Raw genomic sequence first — 11,837 nt, forward strand, 5'->3', positions numbered from 1 at the left:
ATCTGATAAGTGCGATATGGTATTTCAGTGTCGTTTCAAATGTGCATCTTTCATGTGTGAATCGAGTGAAGTGTGTTTGCACATGTTTAAGCATCATTTACATTTTTCTGAGAAGTTCTTCTTTTGTTAAAAAAAAACCCTTTTTTTAAAATTGGATTGTTGGTCTTTTTAGTCTTTAAGAGTTTCTTATCTAGTATGGAGATTAGTTCTTGGTGACATATTATACTTTATTTTCTTTATTATTTGTTGTTTGGCTTTGCTTAGGATATCATCTGCCATGTGAAAGCATTATTTAAAAAAAAATTTTTTTTAACGTTTATTTATTTTTGAGACAGAGACAGAGCATGAACAGGGGAGGGGCAGAGAGAGAGGGAGACACAGAATCTGAAACAGGCTCCAGGCTCTGAGCTGTCAGCACAGAGCCCGACGCGGGGCTCAAACTCACGGACCGGGAGAGCACGACCTGAGCCGAAGTCGGACACTTAACTGACCAAGCCACCCAGGCGCCCCGAAAGCATTATTTTTTAAACAGAGTTGGCTAGCGATCTTTAATTGCTTCTGTATTTTCACTCATACCTTTTGCTATTTCTGGGATGTAAGGGAATTCATTTCTGTTTTCTTCTAATAAACGTATGGTTTCGCTTTTTTACATTTAGACCTCTGATTCATTTAACTGGTATAATCTTCTTGGGTACTTAATTTCTAATTATAAATGAGTTTTCAGTGTGGCCAAATTATTGCCCATGGTAGAAAAGTTTCCCAATGTAGACTTTCTGGATTTAGGTTGTATAAAATTTTAAGCCTCTTCAACGTACAATTCTGTCCCAATTCCAATTATCTTTTAAAAATCTTACTCATTCTGTTAGGTGTAAGTATATAATAGTTTAATATGCTTTTTTTGTTATTTATGCCATTGAACCTGTTTTCATATATTTATTGGATACTTATATTTCTTCCTTTGTGAATTGCCAGTATATGTCCTTAACCTAACTTATTATTTCTTTTGTTTTTAATTTATTTATTATTTTGAAAGAGAGAGCAAATGTGAGCAGGGGAGGGGCAGAGAGAGGAAGAAAATCCTAAGCAGGCTCCATGCTATCAGAGCAGAACCCATCATGGGGCTCAATCCCACAAACCGTGAGATCATGACCTGAGTCGAAGTCAAGAGTCAACCGCTCAACTGACGAACCACTCAAGTGCCCCTGAGAAAGGTCTTTCATACCCAGAGATGATCTAAATATTTCATCTAATCTTCCAAATTTTCTTTAATCTTTCCTTCTGTTTTTATTTTATTTTATTTTTTTAATGTTTATTTTATTTTTGAGAGAGACAGACAGAATGTGAGTGGGTTAGGGGCAGAGAGAGAGGGAGACACAGAATCCAAAGCAGGCTCCAGGCTCCGAGCTGTCAGCACAGAGCCCCATGCGGGGCTCAAACTCACGGGCTGTGAGATCATGACCTGAGCCAAAGTCGGATGCTCAACCAACTGAGCCACCCAGGTGCCCCTGTTTTTATTTTATTTTTAAACATGTATCTTTAAAATATTTGAAGTTTATTTTGGTACGTTGTAGGCATCAAATTTTATTTTTTCCCATAAAAAAAAATTATTCTTTACCTCATCCCCCCCAACATATGAAATATCCACAGGGCGCCTGGGTGACTCAGTGGGTTGAGCATCCAGCTTTGGCTCAGGTCATGATCTCACGGTTCGTGAGTTCGAGCCCTGCATTGGGCTCTGTGCTGACAGCTCAGAGCCCAGAGCCTGCTTCGGATTCTGTGTCTTCCTCTCTCTCTCTGCCTCTCCCCCACTTGCTGTCTGTCTCTTTCTCAAAAATAAACATAAAAAAAAGAGGGGCGCCTGGGTGGCTCAGTCGGTTGAGTGTCCGACTTCAGCTCAGGTCACGATCTCACGGTCTGTGAGTTCGAGCCCCGCATCGGGCTCTGGGCTGATGGCTCAGAGCCTGGAGCCTGCTTCTGATTCTGTGTCTCCCTCTCTCTCTCTGCCCCTCCCCCATTCATGCTCTGTCTCTCTCTGTCTCAAAAATCAATAAATGTTAAAAAAAAAAAATTAAAAAAAAAAAAAGATATGAAATAATCCTGTATTTCATTCACTGAATTTATTTTTGCACAGCCATACTGTGCCTGGACCTCGTGTTCTGTCACACTAGTGAAGCTTTCACTAACTGCCAGCATCATATTCTTGTAGTTTTTATGAAGATTTAATATCTCATTGTTTAAGTGCCCCTCTATCACACATATTCCTTGTCTTTTAAATTTCTCTTTATCTATGTTTCAGAATAATTTCGCATGGCTTCATTACAATTCATTTGTCCTGTGCCTCTGTTACCAACTCTTTTCTAGTAAGAGAACTCCACTTGGGACTTTGAATAGATGTGTAGTTTATTCATAGATTAATTGGGGAATGCTTACATTTTTACAATATTGAGTGTTTCCTTTTATTCATTCCTCCATCAGTATTTACTACATAGTCGCAATGTGCCAGGCAGGTGCTAGATGCTTTTTAGGTTTTGTTCGTGTTGTTAATGATGTTTAAAAATAATGATGAAAAGAAATGCTCCCTACCTAGTACTTAAATTTAGAAATGCCCTGGATTTTTTTTTTTTTTTTTTTTTTCATTTTAAGATTGATTACCAGACTGACTTCTTCTCTGGTTTCTAGTAATTTGTCAGTGGATTCACTTAACTTTCCCAAATAGACTTATCCATTTATATATCATGATGATTTCATCTCCTTCTTTCCAGCCCTTGTGTATTTCTTTAACTTGTCTTATTGCGTTGGTTACAACTTCTAGACCAATGTTGGAAAATATTACGGTTAAGGTAGTAATGTTCCATTCTTAGTTTTCTTTCTTTCTTTTTGTTTTGTTTTTAATTAATTTCCTCTGTGCTGTATCAATCATACATTTGTTCTGTTTGTAACCATTAACACTGTCGGATTTAGTATTAGATTTTCTAACATCAAACTGTTCTTAAATTACTAGGATAAATTCTACTTGGTGATGGTATGTTGTCATTTTAATGTAATTCTGAATTTGCTTTGCTAATATTTTTAAAGACTTTTGCATTTTATAATCCTTACAGGAGATTAGCATGTAGTTGCTTTTTTCTTTTTGTCTCTCCCCCGTCCCCTCTCCACCCCCTCCCCCCACTCCCCAGTATCTCTGTCAGTGATTGTTATCAGGGTTGTGTTAGCTTAAAATATGAGTTAGGCTCTCCATCTTTTTCTGTGCTTTGGAAGGTTTCTTGCAGATTATGATGATGGAAAACCTTTCCTGGTTTTAAAAGTAACCATTTTTCTTATAAAATATTAAAAAAATCCACTACTTAGAGATAATCGCCCTTGGCATTTTGAAGTATTTAGTTCTTAGATTGATTTTTTTTCTCTGTGGGTGACATTTCATTTTAGGGCTTGATTTTTTTCTCTTTTAATAAATTATGCTGGCTATCTTTCTATGTCGACAAATCGAGGTTTCCGTCATACTTTTTAATGGCCACATACTCTTTGATCTCTTGAATGCTTTTGAGCTTTAATTTCGTAGACTGCTCTTCAGTTTGGGGCGTGTGTGTGTGTGTGTGTGTGTGTGTGTATTGTGCTATGTTTGTTTGTTTTACTCTTCTTGAACGAGGGGCGATCTCCTCTCCGTGGTATTTCCTCATAAACACTGTGGGTGGTTTCTCCGTGGTTCCCAGAGGTATTAGAATAGTTAAGGTTAGACTTTTCTTGGCTGCTGATACCTTTGAGAGTTGCTTGATGTGTGTGAGCCCTCAGCCAGCCTCTACTGTTCTGCCGTTTTTCCCTTAGTGTGTGTGACCCTGCTAATCCTAGGGAGGGAGTCCTGCCTTCCCCTGAAGTTATGTAATTGCTACTTCGAACAAGGTAGCAGATGAAATCTGCATTAGTCTGTCTTTTCACATCTATCTCTGATTTCCCGCGTGGCTGGCTGTATTTAATTTACATGGGCAGTTTCAGTTTTCATATTTTCTCAGTTCCCCAGAGGTTCTCTCCCTACCTTCCTCCATCCTTTTACATAGCACTCAGGAGTCACAAACAGCAGTTTCCTCTGGGTTTGTAGAACGACTAAGAAAATCTGTACACTCCTGGAAAAAGAGTCACGGGGAGTGAGCATCGTTATAAGAACACACTGCTACAAAACTTTTAAATGGGTTTTAAGTAAACCAGTGTGTTCAGAGCAGACTGGCGGGATTGCAGTGAGACTTGACGTCTTGTCATTTGAAGCGAGGTTGAAGACACTTGGGTTTTTCACTGGCGAATGGGGTAGATGCTCAGGGGACAGGATTCAGACTGTGAGGGCCAGGGGTTGGTTTCCCGTCACTGTCTACTCAGGTATGGGCTGGCTCTCCACTTGGTCACCTTATACAGCGGATGCAAGCATCAGGTGGGCGGCTGGACCAAAATTTGGATACCTTAGAACGCTGAAGGTGTCCTTGGGAAGTTAAGCATCTGCCAGCTGGTCCTTGAAGGAATCATAATGTGTTTACGTGATGTTGTTAGTAACTCCCCCACCTCTGGACTAGCATACTTAGGATGTGTTCTTTTCTTTCCAGCTGACCGTGACAATCAGAGCTTTGTTGCAGAGTCTGAAGGAAAAGATCGCCCTTTTGAAGGACTTATTGCTAAGAGCTGTGTCAACACATCAGATGTATCCATGTAAACATTTCCACCTCTTCTCTAGAGTGGGAGGAAAAAGCAGTCTTATTTGGAGAAAGGAAGGAATCCGGGCCACCCAGATTTTTTTCCATAGCTCGAGGAAGACCTGGTTTCCCAAATATTGCCTATAATCTCGATTTCTATTTTAAGTGTCTGTTGCCCTGCTCTACCGTGAAAATGCTGGCGAGGCGAGCATATACTGATGGAATAAGTACTGTGGCCGCTCTTGGGTGTGACCTTGACAGTGTAGAGAGCTAGTGCTCTCGTCGGTGCTGTCCTTGCCTAGAGCCCTGCGCTGCCACATGCCCCGAAGATGGTGAGCCACTGCTCCCACAGGAGGCCTTCCGTGATCATCCCGGGCTGGGATCATGCTGGACTTTCCAGAGCTCTGAGTGATCCATTTTCTTTTCTGAGAGGCCAATGCCAATAGCCACCATAGACCTTTGGGGTTCGTTCTTTCTTTCTTTCTTTCTTTCTTTTTTTTTTTTTTTTTTCCTGTTTATGTAGGTTACTGAGATGTGACTCCTTTGCTTTAACGTTCTTTGGAAAGCACAGATCCCACCCCTGTTTTTGGGAGCTTTGGGAGTGTGGGCGGGGAACAGAGCATTTACTTGAAGCAACTTGGGCCATCACCCCCACCTCCCACCGACCCTGCCAAGTATTGAAGCTTTTTTTTTTTTTTTTTTTGTTAGAAGTTCATCATTTGATCAATTTAAAATCCATGTGACCCATTCCCTAAACCAGTCCTTTATTTTTTATTTATTTTTTAAGGCTTTTTAAAAAATGTTTATTTATTTATATATTTTGAGAGAGAGACAGAGTGTGAGCAAGAGGGGGGAGGAGCAGAGAGAGGGAGACACAGAGTCCGAAGCAGCTCCAGGCTCTGAGCTGTCAGCACAGAGCCTGACACAGGGCTCGAACTCACAGACCGTGAGATCACGACCTGAGCCGAAGTCGGACGCTCAACCGACTGAGCCACCTAGGTGCGCCTAGAATTTTTTTCAAATCTGTTTTTAACTTTTATTTATTTTTGAGAGACAGAGCATGAGTGGGGAAGGGGACAGAGAGAGAGGGAGACACAGAATCCAAAGCAGGCTCCAGGCTCTGAGCTGTCAGCACAGAGCCCGACACGGGGCTCGAACTCAATGAACCGCAAGATTGTGACCTGAGCCGAAGTCAGATGCTTAACCGACTGAGCCACCCAGGCACCCCTAAACCAGTCCTTTAAACCTGAGTTTTTTGGGCTTGAAAACTAGTCTCAAACTGGTCTTCTCTCATCATTTCTTCAATTGTCAGCTCATACAAAAAAGCCAGATGTTGGTAGCTCAAGAAATGGTGATTATTGCCTGATTTTAAATGGGAGAAGGTAGGAATATTGCTTTTCAGACAAAATCATAGAAAATGTTTTAACAATTATTTTCTCGAAGGGCAACCCCCTTTATGCTACCAGGGAGGTTCATTTAGATTAATCTCGTGATTTTCCAAATATTCAATTATTAACACGCCAAGGTTACAAGTAGAAGTTTAATTTCAATAAACAACAGGGGCCTTTTTTAAAAAAAATTTTTTTTTTTTTAACGTTTATTCATTTTTGAGACAGAGAGAGACACAGCGTGAATGAGGGAAGGTCAGAGAGAGAGGGAGACACAGAATCTGAAACAGGCTCCAGGCTCTGAGCTGTCAGCACAGAGCCCGACGCGGGGCTCCAACTCACGGACCGCGAGATCATGACCTGAGCTGAAGTCAGACGCCCAACTGACTGAGCCACCCAGGCGGACAGGGGCCTTATTTTTTAACACGGTTGGAATATTCTTTAAAAAGATTTTTTTTCACGTTTATTTATTTTTGAAAGGGGGAGAGAGAGAGACAGACAGACTGTGAACGAGGGAGGGGCAGAGGGAGAAGGAGACACAGAATCCAAAGCAGACCCCAGGCTGTGAACTGTCGGCACAGAGCCCAACGTGGTGCTCGAACTCACAAAGTGTGAGATCATGACCTGAGCCCAGGCGTCCCAACACAGTTGGAATAGTCTGATACATTTACTTTGTAACTTTACCCTCTATCTGGTATCATTTATTACTGCACAGTATTGTAAAAAAAGAGTTTTTATTTTATCAAAATCAACGAGTCCTGCTATGTAGACCTCAGGTAGTTTCCAATCGGCTTGGCTATTTTCTCTACTTTGAGTACCAAGTGTCAGGAGGTGTGCGTGTGAGGTAAGGTGTGCAAACTCATTTTGCTGTTACCTAAAGCATGTGTGTTAAAAAGGTAACTAAATCACTGCTTCACGGTATAATATTAACAACTACCGGCTTGGTAACTTCCATAAACATAACTTATTATTATTCATTTTATAATATTCATGTGCTCAACTATAGGGCAAAAAAAGAAACAAATTAAGAACCCTTCCTTTTTCACTGTTAGTAATTCCTGCTGGTTATTAGTTATAGAGAAGCATGTGGCAGTAATAATGGACTTGACTTTGTTCTAAATGCCTTCAGCCAGACCATCTTTTGAAATCCCTTAGACTTTGGTTTTGTGGTCATCTCACAATTTGCTGAATGAAGCACTAAAAATCTCTAAAAATATTTTAAAATATTGAGCAGAGTTATTAAATACATTATGAAAGTACTTAAGGATGTTAATGCAGATAATTTAGAATTTTGTAGGACAAAGCAAAAACCCAACTGGACTGTAGCAGTATTCTTTCTTAGGTATTTTTTCAAATGATTGGGTCTGTTTCTACTCGAAACACAACCCTTACTAGGACAGAATTCAGATCACCCGCCTCATGGGGGCGCTCAAGACCTCTGTATTTTCAGGGAGACCGTTTCTGCTGATAGAATGGAAAGGAAGTAGTTTCTCTAGTATGAAGGCCTCTTGTTAACTCTTTCTCTGTTCCTCACATCTTCCCTTCCCTTGACCTTCCTGTTCGCAACTATTTCAAATAATTCCATAGCAGTTCTCCTCCAGATTTAAGATGTGTCAGGTGGCCACTTGTGAGTCCTAATAACCTCGTATTATTAGTCTGTGTTGGTGGCTCCTTATTTTCTTTACAAAAAAAAAAAAAAAAAAAAAGGTAGTGAGGCCAGGCCAACCTTTGCACCCCAAGTCAGGGACGGAGCTGGAAAAAAAGTCCCGCATCCCAGCAGGGGAGTGTTTTACACTGAGGAGAGGAATCTGAGAGCTTAAGTAACTTGCCCCAGACCCCACAGCCAGGGAGTGGAAGAACTTGGACTCAGATGCAGGGCTGTCTGGCCCCAAAGCCAGTTGTTTAAAAGCTGAATTCTACCGTAGTAGAAATAACACAGTCATCTGTCACCTGGCCTGTCTTCAGCTAGAATTCCCTATTAATTGGCATGTTGCTCTAGTGCCAAAACAAATCCTGTTTATAATGCAAATCCTCAGGGCCCTCCTTAATCATCAGAAAGATTAAACAGTGTTCACTGAGCTTTATTAGGTATACTTTATGATGTTGTAATTCTTAGAAAATTTTTTGTCCGTAAATCGCCAACAGAGTGACAGTTTAAGCCTTTCTTTTCTTGAGGCATAATTAATGCCGGGTGACTTTTTTAATGTGAATATTCGAATACCACATTCCCTTACCGCGTTGGGTAGTTGAGAGTTTACAGCACTTTACTTCGTAAATTTATGCGTTTGTGAAGTTTTCCAAAGAACACCAGGGATTGCCAGAAAGATAAGTCCTATGCACATGCCTTCCAAACAGCTAAATTCATGGAGTTAAGGCCTGAGACATTGTTGCTCTTTCTTGGAAAAGTATTTTCTCCTGGCAAGAAGAGATGCGAAGTTAAAATGAAAGTCCTGTGCTTTTGAATCGGTTAGTTTGCGATTCATAAACTAAAGTCCTGCAGCCAGAGAGTTTCAAATTGCTGAAAACCATTCATTTCTATTCACAGTGCTTCTTGGAGACAGGAGCGATTCATTGCTTGTCTGGTTGAGAAAAGTCGTGTGCCACGGGAGGCTTGTATGTGAAATGTCAGGTAGTAGTAAAATTATTCTTAGACTTGGCCTTACGCGAGCTCGTCTTTTTGTTGGGTTTTCAAAGGCAGCATCTTTACTAAGTTAAGGAGAATTTAAAAATCTCTTTACAAAGGGGTTCAGTATAAAAAGGTATTCTGGTGTCTTGGGAGAAGTCCTATAGAAATAGTTTTTCAAAAGTATAAATAACTTTTTAATTTATTTGGAGAGAGAAGGAGTGAGCCAGGGGAGGGGCAGAGAGAGAGATGGGGAGAAACAGGATCCCAAGCAGGCTCTTCTGCGCTGGTAGTGGGGGGCTTGAACTCACCAACTGTGAGATCACAACTTGAGCCGAAATCCAGAGTCGGATGCTTAACCGACTGAGCCACCCAGCACTCCTAAATAGCTTTTCTCCGCTTTGTCTTTTTTTGGGGGGGGAAAAAAAAACTAGGAAGATAGGTAGATGGATAGACGGTTACAGTGATCGCCATAACTGAATGCGGATGTTGGGGGGCTAACCCGGTAAATTTTAGGGAGTGCCCCTTGTGGTTCTCACACACCCTACTTGTCCGTGACAGTTTTCACTGAGAAGAGCGAGGGTAAGATCGTGTTTACGTCGGTAGGGATTTTCTTCTTTATGCTCTCTTACGTTCTTTCTAGTTTTCCGTGTTAAAAGCTCCTTGCTTTGTTACCACGATAATAAAAATAGATGGTAGTTTGGTCTGCTGTGGTTTTTTTGAATATCCATACCTGGCAAAGGGTATAATTGGCAACTTTTACGTAAGTCTCCTGCCACCCCCGATTTGTTTGGACACTTTTCTGCTCCATGAAGTCCAAACATCTGGGCACCTTTGGTGTGGCGGGAAAAACGCTGGCTTTGGAACCAGACGGAACTGAGACTGAGGGCCAGCTCTGCCCCTTCCTCAAGGCCAGAGAGCAATTTAGCCTGTCTAGACCCTCTACTCTAATCTAGAGTAGAATTAAATGTGCTCACCTTGCAAGGTTTGTGTAGGAGCTGGAGGAAATCTATTTATAAAGCACCCCACTGGACTGGCCCCTCATCTTGGTGGGTGTTGAATAAAAGGTAGCTTTCAACATTGACTGTGTGACCTTGGACAAGTTACTTAATCTCTTGGTGCCTTGGTTTTTGTTTTTTTTTTGTTTGTCTTCTTCTGTGAAATAGGGCTAACGAAAGTACACCTGGATTACAGAATGGCTGCTGAGGGTTAAAGCACATTCACAGAAGGTGCTTTGCACGTAGTAAGCCCTCCTTGGAGATTAACTGCTGCTTAGTCTTTTGTTGCTGTTGTAAGAAGTCCAGCTACCATGGGGGGATTCACAGGTGGTCCTTACAGAGCCTACATTCATGTAATGAGGTCCTATCGAAGCACACAGATAATGCTAGTATTAAAATATTACTTGCAACCTGTGATCGGTGCTTCGAGAAAGCTAAGGACCCAGCCTGGAACATCATAAATACTAGGTAGAGTTTGTTAACTTTAAAAGGAAAGAAAAAAGGAAGAAGTAGTACGGGAACCAGAAAAGTCTGGCCTCAAGGACTGTAGACCATCCTCTTGGGGATCTGCCGTTATGGCACCAAAAAATAATTCCCTACACATTTCTCCCTTCTCCAGAGCCATTAATTCGCAAGCAAAACTTGCCAGCGTTCTTTTTTTTTTTTTTTGAGTTTGTTTTTATTTATTTTGAGAACGAGAGCGGGAAAGGGGCAGAGAGAGAGAGAAAGAGAGAATCCCAAGGAGGCTCCGTGCTGTCAGCACAGAGCCCGACACCGGGCTCGAACTCATGAATCGTGAGATCATGACCTGAGCTGAAGTCAGACGCTTACCTGACTGAGCCACCCCAGGTGCCCCAAAACTGGCCAAAATTCTTAAGCCTTCTACCAAATAAAGAGAAAATCGGGGTGCCGGAGTGGGGGCGGGGCACCCAGTGGGACCAGCAACACCTCTGCTAAACCTCACCTTAGGTTTAAAGTCCTTATCAAGAGCTGGAGCCTTGCTCCAGGAAACACGAGCCCCGCTTTGGGGGAACCCCGCTTCTCTCCCTCCCCCTCACTCACTTGCGCCCTCTCTCTAAAAAAAATTAAATTAAATAAATAGATGAAGGACTTACCAAGTTTCTGCAGAGAGGCTGGGCTTCAGCCTTCGGTAGTTAGTGAGTACCGGTAATATGAAGTCCGCGTCTGATTTCATAGAGTCTGACATCTCCATGACGGGGCTTTAGTTACATGTAAAAAACTAGCCTAGCCGTTGACAAGGAACTATGGTTTTGTCTGTTCTCTGACCTTCCTTCCTTGGTTATACTCCTCAGACTGGTGGAAAAGGAGGTCCCAGCTCTGGCCACCGACTGTGTGCCCTCTTTCCTACCCTCACTCCTCCCAGCTGCCATCAGTCTGCATGCATGTAGTATGGTCATTTCTGGACGATTCTCGGACCTCTTGTTAACAACAACCCCTATATAAGAAGCGTGCTATGCAGAAGGGCTATTAATCTCTTTCTCCTTTTACTTCCCTCCCCCCCACCCCTTATGCCGCATTCTCTCAGTAGATTAAAATAAAAATGAAACAAAGAAGGAGGGTGTTCCTAATTGGTGAATTTTCCAGCTTTTCCACATTAGCAGGAGGTCCCCGGGAAAATTCTGAATGAGTATTACTAGTATTGTTAATGCTTTCAACAGGATGCTGGGAGGTGCCTAGGTTAACTGGGGGCAGTACTGGGAGCGCCAGGGTAGAGAAGCCCCCGGGAGGTGTGGTGGTCAGGTCCAGCACGATGTGGTGGAAAAGCCCTGACCTAAAGCAGAGCTGGGCTGTAGGCCTGCATGGTCGTTAACCAGCCAGGTGACAGCCACACGGGGCCGATTTCCTGGTCAGGAGAAGCAGGAGAACCCTCACTGGCTTAGGGGAGTTCTGAGGGTTCCTGTTGCATTAACTGTGATTCCTTTCTTTAGCTGCTAACCCACAAAACACAGTCACCAACTTCTACGGCTCTTGAAACTGATGTTCCTTAATGAAGCCCATTCTTAACCAGCTTAATTCTGTAACCGGTGTCTGCCAGATTTTAAAACCTGTCTTTCCTGTGTTTATTGTAAACAGCACCTTCTACCTGTATACTTCTCATTGTTGGTTTTTCCCAGTGATACTTCCCACCGCCCCC

At 42.2% G+C, this 11,837-nt stretch overlaps 1 protein-coding gene across 1 annotated transcript in view; it reads left to right on the forward strand.

Moving 5' to 3' along the window:
- STX8 (syntaxin 8) overlaps positions 1–11,837 on the forward strand; it is a 251,858-nt gene that overhangs the window by 9,636 nt on the left and 230,385 nt on the right. Inside the window, exon 3 of the mRNA XM_049638107.1 lies at positions 4,587–4,681. Coding sequence (XP_049494064.1) covers positions 4,587–4,681 — 95 coding nt within the window. The remainder of the gene's footprint in view (positions 1–4,586; positions 4,682–11,837) is intronic.

This window comes from Panthera uncia, chromosome E1, assembly GCF_023721935.1.
Source record: "Panthera uncia isolate 11264 chromosome E1, Puncia_PCG_1.0, whole genome shotgun sequence".
Classification (NCBI taxonomy): domain Eukaryota; kingdom Metazoa; phylum Chordata; class Mammalia; order Carnivora; family Felidae; genus Panthera; species Panthera uncia.